The following is a 13,482-nucleotide window of genomic DNA, read 5'->3' on the forward strand; positions in this document are numbered from 1 at the left end:
TCCTCTCCATCATGATGATGCCCGCTGACCCTCGACCATCGTCCGCAGACCAAGCTCCGGGCTAGGCTTGCCTAATGAGACACAGCCGACCGCGGGCTCGTCTCGTTCGAAACATCCGCCATTGCGCTTTCGTTCTTCGCTTAGCTCGAGAACCGCCGGGTGAGCTTGGCAATGACTGTGTGACGTGTTAGCCCGATGTCCCGTGTTGCAATGCGATCGCCATCGGACTTACTGTGCAGAGCAACGACGCTGAAGATGAAGACGAGAGACAGAACCAGGACAATGACGGGGTCGACCTTCAGGCCGGGAGACTCATCCGTGTAGAGCCCTACAAAATTCGGTCAGTATTCCATCGCCAACCGGTCCTCAGCGGCTTCTGGATGCCGCGAGTTCCCCATTGCAGTACATACTCAGCATGGTGCTGCTGGAGCCGCCAGCACCAGCCGCCCTCGTGCTCGTCGGGCGGGCATTGGCGATCTTCTCCTTCTGGTCGGCGGCAGCGCGTCGTCGGATGGCAGTTCGGGCGCCACCGGGGGGAGTCGGGGAAGAGGGCCGGCCGACGCTCGCGCCGCTGGCCGCGGCGGGCGAGTTGACGGGAGAGGAGGGGCGAGGAGAAGACTAAGAAGACGGCCTGGTCAGTAATTGACTCATCGCAGCTAGGCAGTGAGAAGGCGGGTGGACATGGGCGAGCTCGTGTGATGACCATGCGTCCTTGCCGCCTTCGTTGCGCCGTGGCGACATCGCCGGCCACTATGGCCATGGCGAAAATAGAGCACATACCATTGTGGAAGAAGCGAAGGCGAGTACCGAGAATTAACGATCCGGAATCGCTGCAGGACCCTGGAATCGAATTGGCAGAGAGCGACGAGATGTTGCGACAGGCGATGGCGGTTGAGCTGAGCTGCGACCAGGCGAGATTGCCCCCGAATTGAGGCCACATGCACCACAAGGGGCGCGCGCGCCAATGGTGCCCGGCCCAACGATTGTCCGACAGACCTCCGCCGAGCTGCCAGCCACCCACCCGCCCAAGGAGCGGCGGTCCCACTCCCCACTCTGGAGCTCTGTGAAGGCAGACACACCTCAGCGCACCTCAGCTCATTCGCAGCGTTTTTGGGTGCGACCATGTATTGTCCGACTTTGTTGCGTCTATACATTCACGGCATGTCACTGACGTGGATCCAGCAATACAGGCGGGATGCGAGGTCTTCATCCGCTTTTACAGTTTAGGGGAGACTATGTATGACAGGGAGGGTTGCCTATCACCCTCAGTCTTCCGCTGCGGCCATGCTGCATCTAAGTCAACAGGAGCCCCGTTCACCAACCCAAAATCCAGCCCCCTTCGCCCCGAGCCTGCTGGCAGGCGCGCTTGGTATATGTACAATCCAAAAAACGAAGCGAAGTGGAAAAGGGAGAAGATAAAAAGACGCAAACGAATTGACAAAGGGAATTGCTAGTGCAACTAAAACAACGCTCGAGTTGTCTGGGCGGACTCCAGATTACCAGCCGCCGGCTCCAGCTCGCAACTCTCTCGCGACTGTGACCAAGAGAGGGGGCTCGGCCCCGTCTTGCGACGACTCTGCGTCTGTCTGGTCGATACGCTGCCAAATGCGCGCCAAGGACAAGGCCGTGATTCCAGATCCGTGGGGGGGGAATAATGGCCCGCTCCCGCTCCAAATTTGCTGTTCCATGCCTTCGTCTTCGGTGATCTCCGTTCCATATCTTCCTGCTTTCGAGCCCCCTTTTGGATGTAAAAATGCTTGGCCATTTCGAGAATACCCCTGTCGGGAGCTGGCTCTCCGGCCACTGGCCAGCTCCCGCTCGCCATCGGTCAAAGAAAATGTCGAGCCGAAGAGGGAGGGGCGGAATCGAAGTTCCACTGCCCGGACCGATTATGTATGATTAGACAGTAGTACATCTACACGAGGAAACGAAAGATCTCAACCAAACGCCTTCCGCTATGTTGACAATACTGCAGGTCGGGGGTGGCTCTCGCAATGGCGACTCAGGTTGATCGATTAAAACGAACATGTCGAAACGGTGTCCAGTGGTGTCTTTCAAAGAGTGACATCGAGAACCAGGCTGACGTCGGACACGTTGGGGCCAGCCAGATCCTCGAGAACGGGAATAAGATCCAACAGCTCGTTGTCATGGGCGTCCGAAAACCAACTGCTGATGGGCACTGCGTGCTGCGGGTGGAAGATGTAGGAAGTGGGCGAGTTGTCGATAATGATGGTGTCCTTGAGGTCGCGTCCGACTTGCGAAAGGTCCTTCACATAGTTTCCTTGGTGGTTGTAGCAACTCTCGCGGAAGAGGCGGTGGTGAACGACTTTGTGTATATCCAATTGGTCCAACAAGGGATCGCCATACTGATCCGACGTCAGCATTCTCGTGTTTGCGTTCGATCCGAAGGGGGGAGGCTCACCTTCGACACCGACGCCGTGAAAACAACAACTTCGTAGAGTTCGCCGACTCTCTTCATGAACTCGTCCACACCGGGCCGCTTGATGACATAAACGTTGTGATAGTTGCCCTCGATCTCGACTGGTATTGTGAAGTCCGCCTGGTGAAGAATCTGGTCCAAAATGTCAGTGGCATGAGGGGCGAAACCGAGGTTTACATGAGGCTGACCTTGAACGAACTGTGGACCAATGTCTCGTCCAGGTCCAACACCAAGCATTTTCTACCCTTGTGCTCTGGCGCGATGGGGGGCAATAGCCACTTCTGCGGCTCTGGCGCGGGCGACGCTGCTTCGGTAAGGGGAAGAGGCGTGACGACAGCCGGGCCAGGACCAGGCGGGGGCGGCGGTACAGTCTTCTGCTGCGGCTGTTCGGACTCAACGGCTGCGGACGGTTCCGGTGATTCTTCCGACGGGGGCGCGTCCTGCATGCCAACGTCGCCATCACCCTCGTGCGAGTTATCACGTTCTGGGACCGCGGCCTCCTGAGCCTCGGACTTGGGCGGTTCTATTGTGACGGCGGGCGGCGAGGCCTGTTTGGCATCGTCATTGCGGTCGGTGTCGGCAGCCGAAGGTTGGGCCGAGCCCGAGGCTTCGTGGCCGCCATTGCCTTCTGTCGCAGGTGCAGCGTGTTGCGGCTCCTTCTCGTTCGGCTGCTTCGTGGGCTGGTGTTCTTGGGTGCCTTGGGGCCGTGACTTTGCCGTGGTAGGCCGCTGTGGCAGCTTTTCCACCTTATGTACGTTCTCCGCTCCTCCCTCGTCTACCGCGTTCGCCTCATCCGGGACACCACAGCATCCCAGCAGCGACAGCAGGCCCCCCCGTTTCTTGCGCTTTCTTTGCTCCGTGGTGGACGGTGAGCTCGGTTGAGAGTTGGCGACGGCGTTCCCTTGTTCGCTCTCACCGCCGGTGCGATTGCTCGAGGCGCTCCCGTTGCGCTGGTGGTCTGCGAAGCTACCCTTGGACTCCTTCGACCGCCCACTGATGCTATTCCGATGATCGGTGACGGTGGCCCCGCTGAGACCCGTGGTGGCTACCGAAGACTGGTTCCGCTGCTGCGACGACGACCTGGATGGCACCTTGAGCAAGCTCCGGCCGCCCTTTGATCCTCTGTCTTCCGACTGCAGCTGATGATCGGCCTCTTTCCCGTTCATGTCGGAGTGGCCCGGGCCCTTCTCAGGCTGGACCTCGGCGGCTGGGTTTGACGGCACGACAGTGTCGGACATGGTGTCTGGAAAGGCGATGACTGTTAGCAACTGTGGCAAGGAATATGTTGGTTGCGCGAGCGTCGTGCGGATCTGCATTGGCTAACGCGTGAATGTCGCAGTCGGGCGCCCGTCGGCGGCGAACAACGGGCTGCCAGGCTGCCTCGAGCGCTTGCCCCGGGGCACAATTCGGCCGGCTGGGTTCGACGACGAAGGGCGGCGGCGAAAGGGGTGAGATGCGATGCGGCCTCGAACACGATCGCACGAAACGCAGTGCCGGTGGGACTCACCTCGGGTTCACCGTCGACTCCAGAGCGCCCAGCCCCGTGGCACTGAGAACGTCGGCCCTCCGGGGAGGCGGCGGGTATGCGAAGGAGAGACGTCCGGTGTCTCGATCCGGGGGAAAGGAGGAGAAGTAACGGACAATCGAAAACACAGACGCTGTTGGTGACGAGGCGTGAAGACGCGAAATTAGGGAGTCGACGGAACGGGCCTCGGCGCGATGGCAGGGTGAGGTCGGGCAGTGGCAAGGCGGACCGGGGGGTTGCTTGGGAGCGCAACGAAGGGCGTCGACAGCCGGGGAGGAGGAGGAGCCCTCGGTCGATGGAGGTCGAGGATTGAAGATCGCGGTCGACGGAATCCGGGCTGTGTGAAGACTGATGACTGGCTGGCAACCACGGCGACGAGGAAGCTCAGGCACACGGCACGGGCAACGGCGTATCGGCGGCGGCTGAGGAACCTGGCACAGCAAGCGAGATGATTGCCTTTAAAACGTGATGGTCTGGGAGAACCCAGCGGGTATGGTCTGGTCTGGGACGGCGACGGGTGCTGGTCGGGTTAGGTGGTGGTAAGGTAGGCGGCAGGCCGCACGCCTCTTCTCAGCGGTGCAGGGACGGGCTGGGCTTCCTTGGGCAGGCTGGGCGCTGGGGTTGGTGGGAGCATGGATGAGAGAGGGGGCGCCAGTGCGGCAGGGTGTGGGTGGAGCCTGGAGCATGGAGGCTGGACAGCTAGGCCTTACGGGGATACCTGCTGGAGTGCGCGGCGCGGCCGCTCGCACATGGCGGGTGCCGACGTCGGCGCGGCGGGCGGCACGTGCGGCGGGCGGCGTTGGCACTGTATTTTACTAGCGCCGTAACCGTCATGGATCTCACCCCGGCTTCCAATCTCCTCAACTACAGTAGGACAAAGCACTGGCCAAGCTCTCATTTTAGCATCCCATCCCATCCCATCCCAGCCCGGCCCAGCCCATCCTGTCCCCTCCATCCCATCCCATCCACCGAGCTCGCCCATGGGCTGGTCCATCCATCACAACCTGAGTTTGGCCGTGTCGTGCTTGGGGCGGGCGGCCCTTAACCCCCATTGTGCCTGGCGTCTCGGGGGCGTGACGACCCCCTTCCCGTCGTCCGCCCGTTCTGTCTCGCCCGGGCGGCGCCAACGTTGCTGACGCCGCAGAGCTTGGGAGTGCTGTGCCCTGCTGGTGTGTGCTGCTGCGCACCTCAGGCGGAGGCAGGAGATATTTACTTCTGCGGGGCGGCGCTCTGCATCAGCGGGCCGGCTCGCGCGCGTCCCTTGCTCACTCTACGGGCTAACTACAAGTGACAAGAGGTAGCAGCTTCACACATGTGTGGTTGAGCAGGATGGTGTCGTCGTTGAGCACGCTGTCGATTTGGATGCGCCGTCTCGTGATCTTTGGTCGTCGCGGCCAGAATTCCAATGCGACCATGCGCACCGAGTATATACGCCACAGGGACGCAGACGCATGATGCCGGTTGGGGTCACAGTCGCAACTATCCAAGTGTTTGGTGTCTCTCAATCTCCATCGCCGCCAGAGCAGCAAGCCGTCGGCGTCTCCTCAAGGCATTCCCGGCCCCTCTTTCTCGCTGGGTGGCAAAGTGCGCGACGAGATGGGCCGCGTGCGAGCACAAGCACAGGCATACGGTCGGCGGACGGACGTTGGCGACCACACTGTTGCAGATGGTCTCGAACCGGACAATGGGCGTCTCCAGTCCGCCTGCGACCCCAGCGCAAATGCGACGCGGGCGCTGGGCGTGACAGGGTGCCACGGCATGGGCAGAAGGCATCCGGTGGTGAACGCGGCCGTGGGAGTGGCCCGGGATGCAGCTTGCACGCACCCACCGTTGGCGCCAACAGCACCAATCACCAACGCTGAGCAGCCGGGAGCACGGCGGGTGCCCATGCACGGGCACGCATGGGCCGGGGCGCCGCCTCCCACTCATCAGCGGGTTTGACGGTACGGAGTACTCGTACATGAGCAAGATGGGGTCGAGACTGGAGAGCAAGGCACCTCCTTCTGAAGGACACGAGCTGTTTGTCCCGTCGCAGAACCGGCCAATGCCTTGTCCCAATTCCACCAAAGGGCCCACGTTCTCCGGCGCGAGATGCATATGCCAGACGTACCAGGAATTGGCTTCATTCGTGTTGCTCGTGTGGGGTCCCCGCTTTGGGAACGGCAGATATATGACACCCCAAGGCCCTCACTCAGCACGAAGTACTTCGTACATGCCTGCGAGTAAACCGGGGACGGGCTGTCCGTACCGTTGGTGGCTGCCAGTGCAGGAGGGAGCCCTTGTTGCGCACGTCCTCGTTCCTGGCATCCAACGTATGTATGCCCCTATGTCTCTTGCAGCCAAGAAGGGAGGGGCGCCGTGCATCGTCTTCACTATGTCTATGCACGTCAAATGGAGGCTTAAACAGCGAAGGTTCTTGATCGCATGGTGCTGGCCAGCCAAAACGGAAGTCTCTTGGCGTTTGGTGAGGTTGACCGTGTCGAGATGCAGGGCGATCTATCCGCGGGTGCTGCATGATGGCGGGGTCGGCCATGGCTGACCAATTCGCGTTTGATGTCCATGGCTCGTCGTCGTACCTTTGTTTATGCGTCTGCTCGATCTGATCCGATGGCACGGCGATGACAGCGGGCGCCGGGAAAGAAGGGGCGTCAGGTAAACGACACATGCTGCGAGTGATCCCGGGACCCTGTGACTTCATTAATCGCCACACCGCCACGCCGTACATGGTCTTTGAGAGGAGCCGCGAGGAGTCTTACTTCATACTCGCATCTCAATCGGGATACAGGATCAATGCCTTCTAGAACAAACTGACAGGACGACTTCGCCTCTCGCTCACGGCTGACAAGCCCATCGACATGTGATTCGACCTTCCTCGAGCTGTGGCGTCAGACGGCTGCCCCGTGCAGCCTGTAGTGCAAGTCAAGAGCCGCATATGCAAGTGACGCGACCACGAGTACGTGATGTGCGGAAATACCTTGAATGCCCACGAGAGGCCCGGCGCGTGGCAGGTGTCAAACCCTGTCCGCCGCAGCATGTCGGCTCTTCATCCGCGACGTTGCCCGTCAGATGCCGTGGCGGCCCGGGGTCAATGGAAGGTTGGAAGGTTGGAAGCACGAGGTGGCGCGGCGTGGGGCGCAGTGACTCCAGTGGCCCGGCTGGGGCAGCCCTAGGTAGCCTGTGGCACCTCACGTCTGGGCAGCTGGGACGGGACAGTGGATGCCGGAGCTGGAGGCCCTGGAGGTCGCTGAGAATCCGGGGGAGGCGCTGGAGCCGGGCTCGCCCTGGTGCCTCCACTCCGTCGTCGCCGTCCATCCATTGAAAGCGCCCGCTGACCATTTCGTTCCACGGGCTGCCAGGTTGCCGCGCTCGCTAGCGCAACAGCCTCGGAACTTCACATGCCATCCGCGCCCGTCTGGCCCGCGACGTCAAGCGCCTCCTCCGATGCGCCCGTCACCTGCACCCTTTCAACGCCCGACCACCGCCCGCGCCGCCGCACGTCGACGACGGAATCCGATGGCCGAAGCACCCTCGCAGGTGCCCTTGACGATCTGATCCGAGCCCACGCTTTTCACGACGAGACGTGCACTCGACGGCCCATGATTGCGCTCCGTGTTATAGCCTAGTCGCCATCCCCTCCCTCCTCGACCCTCGCGCTCCTCCCCGGCTCGGCAACCCGAGGTCGACACGCAGCCTCATGGCGGCGCAATCAAACCTGCGGGGGACGGCCGCAGAGGTCGCCATCGCTGCCTTCACCGACAAGTGGAAGGCCTTCTTCAAGACCCGATGGCGCAACACCTCGCGGGCCACGCGCGTCCTCGCGACCCTCCTCCTCACCCTCTCCATCGTCGTCGGCGCCGAGGGCACGCGACGCCGCTGGAAGAGGCAGCATGACGAGAGGGAGCAGGGCCGCAAGCTCGTCCGCACAAACTCGTGGCTGCACAACAAGGACGGCTCGCGGACCATTTACGTCCCCTACAAGGAAGGCACCTCCAAGGTCATCATCAACACCACCAAGCCCCTCACCTTTGAGGCCCATCGCCGGCTCTTCCTCAACCCGCCGCGGGTGTCCGGTCTCAGCCATGGCACCGTCCCCTCGGCGCAGACCAAGCCTGGTCTCAACCTGGCCTTCTTGCACCAGTTCCTCAGCCTCATGAGCATCATGATCCCCCGCTGGTCCAGTAAGGAGGCCGGCTTGCTGCTCAGCCACGGCATCTTCCTCATGCTGCGGACGTATCTCTCGCTTGTTGTCGCCCGCTTGGATGGTGAGCTCGTCCGAGACCTGGTCGCCGGTAACGGCAAGGCGTTCATCTGGGGCATCCTCAAGGTAGGCGACCCTTCCGACACTTCAAGCGTCTTGCATCTTCGTTCCACTAACACTACGTCTGTCTCCAGTGGTGCGGTCTCGGCGGCTTCGCGTCGTACACTAATGCCATGATCAAGTACCTCGAATCCAAGGTATCCATCGCATTCCGCACACGCCTGACGAGATACATCCATGATCTCTACCTCAACGACAACCTGAATTACTACAAACTATCCAACCTCGATGGCGGCGTCGGCCACGGCGCTGATCAGTTCATCACCCAAGACCTGACCCTGTTCTGCGCGGCCGCCGCGAACCTGTACTCGTCGCTCGGCAAGCCCTTTGTCGACCTATGCGTCTTCAACTTCCAGCTCTACCGATCTCTGGGCCCCTTGGCGCTTTCTGGATTATTGAGCAACTACTTCCTGACAGCGAGCATTCTGCGTCGTCTGTCGCCGCCCTTTGGCAAGCTCAAGGCCGTCGAAGGCCGCAAGGAGGGCGACTTCCGTGGCCTACACGCCCGTCTGATTGCCAACGCCGAGGAGGTTGCTTTCTATGGCGGCGCCGACATGGAGAAGACGTTCCTAAACAAGGAGTACAAGTCTCTCAAGAGCTGGATGGAGGGCATCTACATGCTCAAGATCCGCTACAACATCCTCGAGGATTTCATTCTCAAGTACAGCTGGAGCGCATACGGCTACCTGCTCGCCTCCTTACCCGTCTTCTTGCCAGCTTGGGGCGGCGTTGGTGGAGCGGCGGAGATGCTGGAAAGCGTTGCCAAGGGCGGCCGGGAGCGCAACCGAATGAAGGACTTCATCACCAACAAGCGGCTCATGCTTTCGCTGGCCGACGCCGGCGGTCGCATGATGTACTCGATCAAGGACCTGGCCGAGCTGGCTGGATACACGAGCCGCGTGTACACGCTGATATCGACGCTCCACCGAGTCCATGCCAATGCGTACTACGTGCGTGGCGGTCAGAACGAACTCTACTCGCTGTCTGACGTTCAGGGCACCATTCAGAAGGGTTTCGATGGCGTACGATTCGAGCAAGTGCCCGTGGTCGCTCCGGGGCTGTGGCCGCAAGGAGGAGAGGAGCTTACTGACTCACTGTCCATGATTGTCCGAAGCGGCGAGCACCTGCTGGTAAGGCCTTCCTTCCCTATGCACGGTGATAGTATGTCTTGTCAAGTTTCTCTAGGCTAACAGTGAGATCTGCAGATTTCCGGTCCCAACGGTGTCGGTAAGACTGCCGTTTCTCGCATCCTCGCTGGGCTTTGGCCCGTGTACCGAGGACTCGTGAGTCGACCGAAGAGCATCGGGCAGGACGGCATCATGTTCCTCCCGCAACGGCCGTACCTCAGCCCAGGCACTCTTCGCGACCAGGTCATCTATCCCGATGGGCACGTCGACATGAAGGAGAAGCGCAAGTCCGAGGACGATCTGAAGAGGATCCTCGAGGAGGCTAAGCTCGGCTACCTACCCGATCGCGAGGGCGGCTGGGACACTCGAAAGGAGTGGAAGGATGTGCTCAGCGGTGGCGAGAAGCAGCGCATGCAGTTCGCCCGGCTGCTATACCACGAGCCACAGTACGCCGTCATCGACGAGGGCACGAGCGCTGTGTCCAGTGACGTCGAGGGCCTGCTCTACGAAACGTGCAAAGAAAAGGGAATCAGTAGGTTCAGTCCCGCAGTTCGAGACAAGACTAAGCGCTAACGAACTCGCGACAGCCCTGATTACGATCTCGACGCGCGCCTCGCTCAAGAAATATCACACGTACAACCTCGTTCTCGGCATGGGCGACCAAGGCGACGAGTGGGAGTTTGAGCGCATCGGCACGGAGCGGGAGAAGCTGCAGGTGGAGAAGGAACTGCAGGAGCTCCGCGAGCGCCTCGCCCAGGTCGACGAGTGGAAGAAGCGCCGCGACGACATTGAGCAAGAGCTAGCGGCCGTGTGGACAGACAAGGGCGTGTCTTTGGAGGCACCCGACTACGTGGACGTTGCGGGAGAGCAGCAAGAGAAGTCGGAAGAGCGAGGCGACGATGTTGGCGGGGAAGAGGAGCTTGTCAGCGCCGGTACCGAGGCGGCTGATGAGCATGAGGAGGCGGCGGATGACGTGATGGAGAAGGCCGAGGAGGCAGAGGAGGTGGCGGAGGAAGCCGAGGAGACAGAGGAGGACGAGGAGGAAGCCGAGGTGGAGGCAGAGGTTGAGGAGGATGAGGAGGCAGAGGAGATCAACGCAGCCGTCTCCTCGACGGCAGAGGACTCCGATGGACATCGGGAAGCAAGCGCATAAGGGGCTCTTGCACATGGGAGGCCATGCATATAGACGGTCTGCTGTCATTTCTTGTACTGTATAATTGATATACCAGCATATACAGGACAGGAGTCGGGGGGCAAAGAGGGGGACCCGAGATACCTTGGTCGCCGGTTTATCCATTTATCCAAGAGTTGACGCTGCTCCTCGACGCGTGTCGGTGATTGCGAACGTGGCCTACCCACCTCGTTTCTTTTGCATATTGCCATCTTTTGCGTTGGCTTTCTTTTTTGCTCGCTGCTCATTGTCAAAGCGGCTTGTGGCCGTGGCCGCTGCCGCTAGTTAGCGGCGCTCATTGTTGCCACCACTCCGGACCATTCGGCGTCAATCATCACGTCTTGGCTTGCCTCTCTATGGCCTCTGTGGCCTCTGTGGCCACTGTGGTCTCTGCCGCTCCGGAGCCGTCTCGCGACCCTGCGGTAGCGCCTCCGCCGGCCGAGACACGTACTTTCTGCGGCATCCACCAAGACGCGTCAAAAGGGCAGTGCTGCATAGGTCTTGACGCGGAAGACAGGACCCCTGGCGGGATGGCCAGCTTCCACACACCTTTCCCGTCGCTCAAGCTCGCCAGGTGGGGTGAAGGACTGGCTGGCTGGAGAGCGCGGACGACAGAGGACGAAAATGAGCGAAAAAAAGAAACAGAGAGGGCCGGGCAAAAATGGCCGTGGACGAGACGGCGGTGATGGTGGTGAAATCTCCGCTTGCTTCTGCTTCTGGGAGTGAGTCGGCTGTCCTTCCCGTGGCGATGACGTGCGTGGGAGCTTCCGACGGCGGCCGGTGTGTGCTCATCCCTGGGACCGGGGGGAAATATTGGCCATATGATGAGCTGTAGGGGTAGTGGCCTATTTCCAGGGCGCGCGAACGTCCGAGGAAGGGCGACGGCAAGGAGAATTGCATGAGCTGCCAAAGAGTGATGAAAGGCACCACCCGTGGCTCATCATCCATGATGGTCTCATGCGCACCGCTCATAGAAAGTTGTCACGCAGTTCCTCCATCTGTCCACCCACTCCATGTGCGCTCACTGCCCGCCATTGTTTCCTTTTCCCCTCACTCGGACATTCTTTGTGCTGCCGGCCCGGGCAAGGTGCACTCGCTCACTCACTGACTACACAATAGCTCACACAATGTCTCGCACCGGGTCTTGGGCCCTTACCGCTCCCATTCCTTTGCTTTTCCTCACCTACGTACTACGTACGTAGGCACGCACACTGAGAGAGGGGTCTCACCAAACGTCTTGTCTCAACCACGTCAGATTGCACCGCACCTCTTTTACAACATAGCCCGCCATGAGGAGAGAGGGGGTAGGGGTGAGGAAGCTCGGCATCGACGTGAGCGCGACGGCCCAAAAAGGAGCTTGCCACGGAGACGGGGGGATCTTGCTTGCCCAGTGTGTTCTGATCGTCGACGAACGAAACGACGACGGCGGCCGCCTTTGTTCTCTCTTCTCTTCGTCCTCGTTCTCCTCATACTCCTCCTCCTCAGAGCCTTTGCCCTTGATCACTCACTACGTGGTAGCTGGCCGCTCGGCGAAGATACAGACGAAAACACATCTTGCATAGCGGGCCGTTGATATCAGCTCACCGTCGCCAACCCACCGGCGGCGTAGCAGCCCGCACACAGCGTCTCCGGTCACTCATCGTCGTTTTCCCATAGCTGGGCGTGCCCGTGTGCAAACGACGCCATGCCGGGTCCCTTCTACCACCAGCGCACCTCCCTCAGCTCGTCGCGATCCTCGCTGCCGAGCATGCAGGCCATGCCGTACGTAACGCAGTACGGCGACGCCTACAACCCGGCGGCCCTGCCCAAGGGCCCGCTCCGCGTCCCGCAGAAGCATCAGCGCCGCAGCACCGGCCCCAGCACGTACCCGCCGCCGTACGTCTCCTCGGACGCGAGCACCGGTCACATCACGCCCGAGTCGCGGCCGTCGGGCGGTCCCGAGGCGGGGAAGGAGGTCGCCGCCGCGGACGAGTCGGGCGGTTCGTCGGACAGGACGGAGGTGCCGCCGCCGGAGGCGGCTCAGGGGAATAACGGCGGCGGCCGGCATGACGAAAAGGCGTGGTTTGCTCACCGGAAGCGATCGTGCCGGTTCTTGGTCGTTGTCGGTGTCATCACGGCCATTATTGTCGGCCTTGCTGTGGGCTTGGCTGTCGGTCTCAGAAAGAGGTGAGTTCCTTGACCATATCTCCTCTTCCTTACTGCTTCCAGCATATCAGTCCTCAGTTATACTGACTCAGCCGCTGCACTCAGGGGAAGCACGTCCGGAAAGAACTCAAGCTCCAACTACAAGTTCCCCGCCGGCTCCTACACGTTCGACACGTCTCTCAAGAGTGAGGACCAGGACTGCACGTCGCGGGCCAGCACATGGCGATGCGACGCTCAGGCAAAGGGAAACACAACGACTTTGTACTGGAACATCAAGTCCCTGAGCCCAGACACGTACACGGTATCCTCGGCGCCCTCCTCCTCCAAGGACGGCAGCGACAACTCGCTGGCCCTCCCGTCCTTCAGCAACCTCAAGATGCGCCTCGTCGACGCCAACCAGCCGACGGAGCGGCTCGTCTTCTCCATGCCCGTCAACAAGACGGTCGTGCCCTCGGACGGCGGCACGTCGCTCAACCGCGCCGCCAAGTGCACCTACGCCGACGTCGAGGTCGAGGCCACGCTGTACACGCGCCGGCGCGGCGGCAAGAGCTTCGACGCCCCGGCCGACGCGGGCGGTAGCGACGACGGGGCTGTCGCTTGGCCTGGGGACATCGAGGTCTCGCAGCTCATGAACTCGACCATTGGGCAGCCGACGTGCGAGGACTCGACCGGCCGCCAGATTGCCGACGTGCAGGCAGCGTCGGGGACGTGTGCATGCATGTACTCGAACGCGAAGTGAGGGACAGTTCGCCGAGC

General features: G+C 61.1%; 4 protein-coding genes across 4 annotated transcripts; 2 read left to right on the forward strand and 2 right to left on the reverse strand.

The window, feature by feature from the left end:
- Positions 1 to 140: 140 nt before the first annotated feature.
- On the reverse strand, positions 141 to 741 carry PLICBS_004593 (Arf guanine nucleotide exchange factor sbh1; the record flags this gene model as incomplete). Its single annotated transcript, XM_065600550.1, has 4 exons — positions 141 to 175; positions 233 to 328; positions 411 to 618; positions 682 to 741. The coding sequence occupies 4 exons, from the start codon at positions 739 to 741 to the stop codon at positions 141 to 143; spliced, it is 399 nt and encodes a 132-aa protein (XP_065456622.1).
- Positions 742 to 2,054: 1,313 nt separating this feature from the next.
- Positions 2,055 to 3,678, reverse strand: PLICBS_004594 (uncharacterized protein; the record flags this gene model as incomplete). The annotated part of the gene is made up of 3 exons (XM_018326043.1): positions 2,055 to 2,366; positions 2,423 to 2,572; positions 2,629 to 3,678. 3 exons carry the CDS (start codon positions 3,676 to 3,678, stop codon positions 2,055 to 2,057), a joined length of 1,512 nt encoding a protein of 503 aa, XP_018175795.1.
- A 3,981-nt stretch (positions 3,679 to 7,659) lies between these two features.
- On the forward strand, positions 7,660 to 10,563 carry PLICBS_004595 (uncharacterized protein; the record flags this gene model as incomplete). The annotated part of the gene is made up of 4 exons (XM_018326042.2): positions 7,660 to 8,289; positions 8,358 to 9,413; positions 9,489 to 9,942; positions 9,998 to 10,563. The coding sequence occupies 4 exons, from the start codon at positions 7,660 to 7,662 to the stop codon at positions 10,561 to 10,563; spliced, it is 2,706 nt and encodes a 901-aa protein (XP_018175794.2).
- Positions 10,564 to 12,265: 1,702 nt separating this feature from the next.
- PLICBS_004596 (uncharacterized protein) lies at positions 12,266 to 13,465 on the forward strand (the record flags this gene model as incomplete). The annotated part of the gene is made up of 2 exons (XM_018326041.2): positions 12,266 to 12,747; positions 12,832 to 13,465. 2 exons carry the CDS (start codon positions 12,266 to 12,268, stop codon positions 13,463 to 13,465), a joined length of 1,116 nt encoding a protein of 371 aa, XP_018175793.2.
- Between the last annotated feature and the right edge of the window lie 17 nt (positions 13,466 to 13,482).

The sequence above is a fragment of the Purpureocillium lilacinum genome, assembly GCF_023168085.1.
Source record: "Purpureocillium lilacinum CBS 284.36 DNA, scaffold_3, whole genome shotgun sequence".
Lineage (NCBI taxonomy): Eukaryota > Fungi > Ascomycota > Sordariomycetes > Hypocreales > Ophiocordycipitaceae > Purpureocillium > Purpureocillium lilacinum.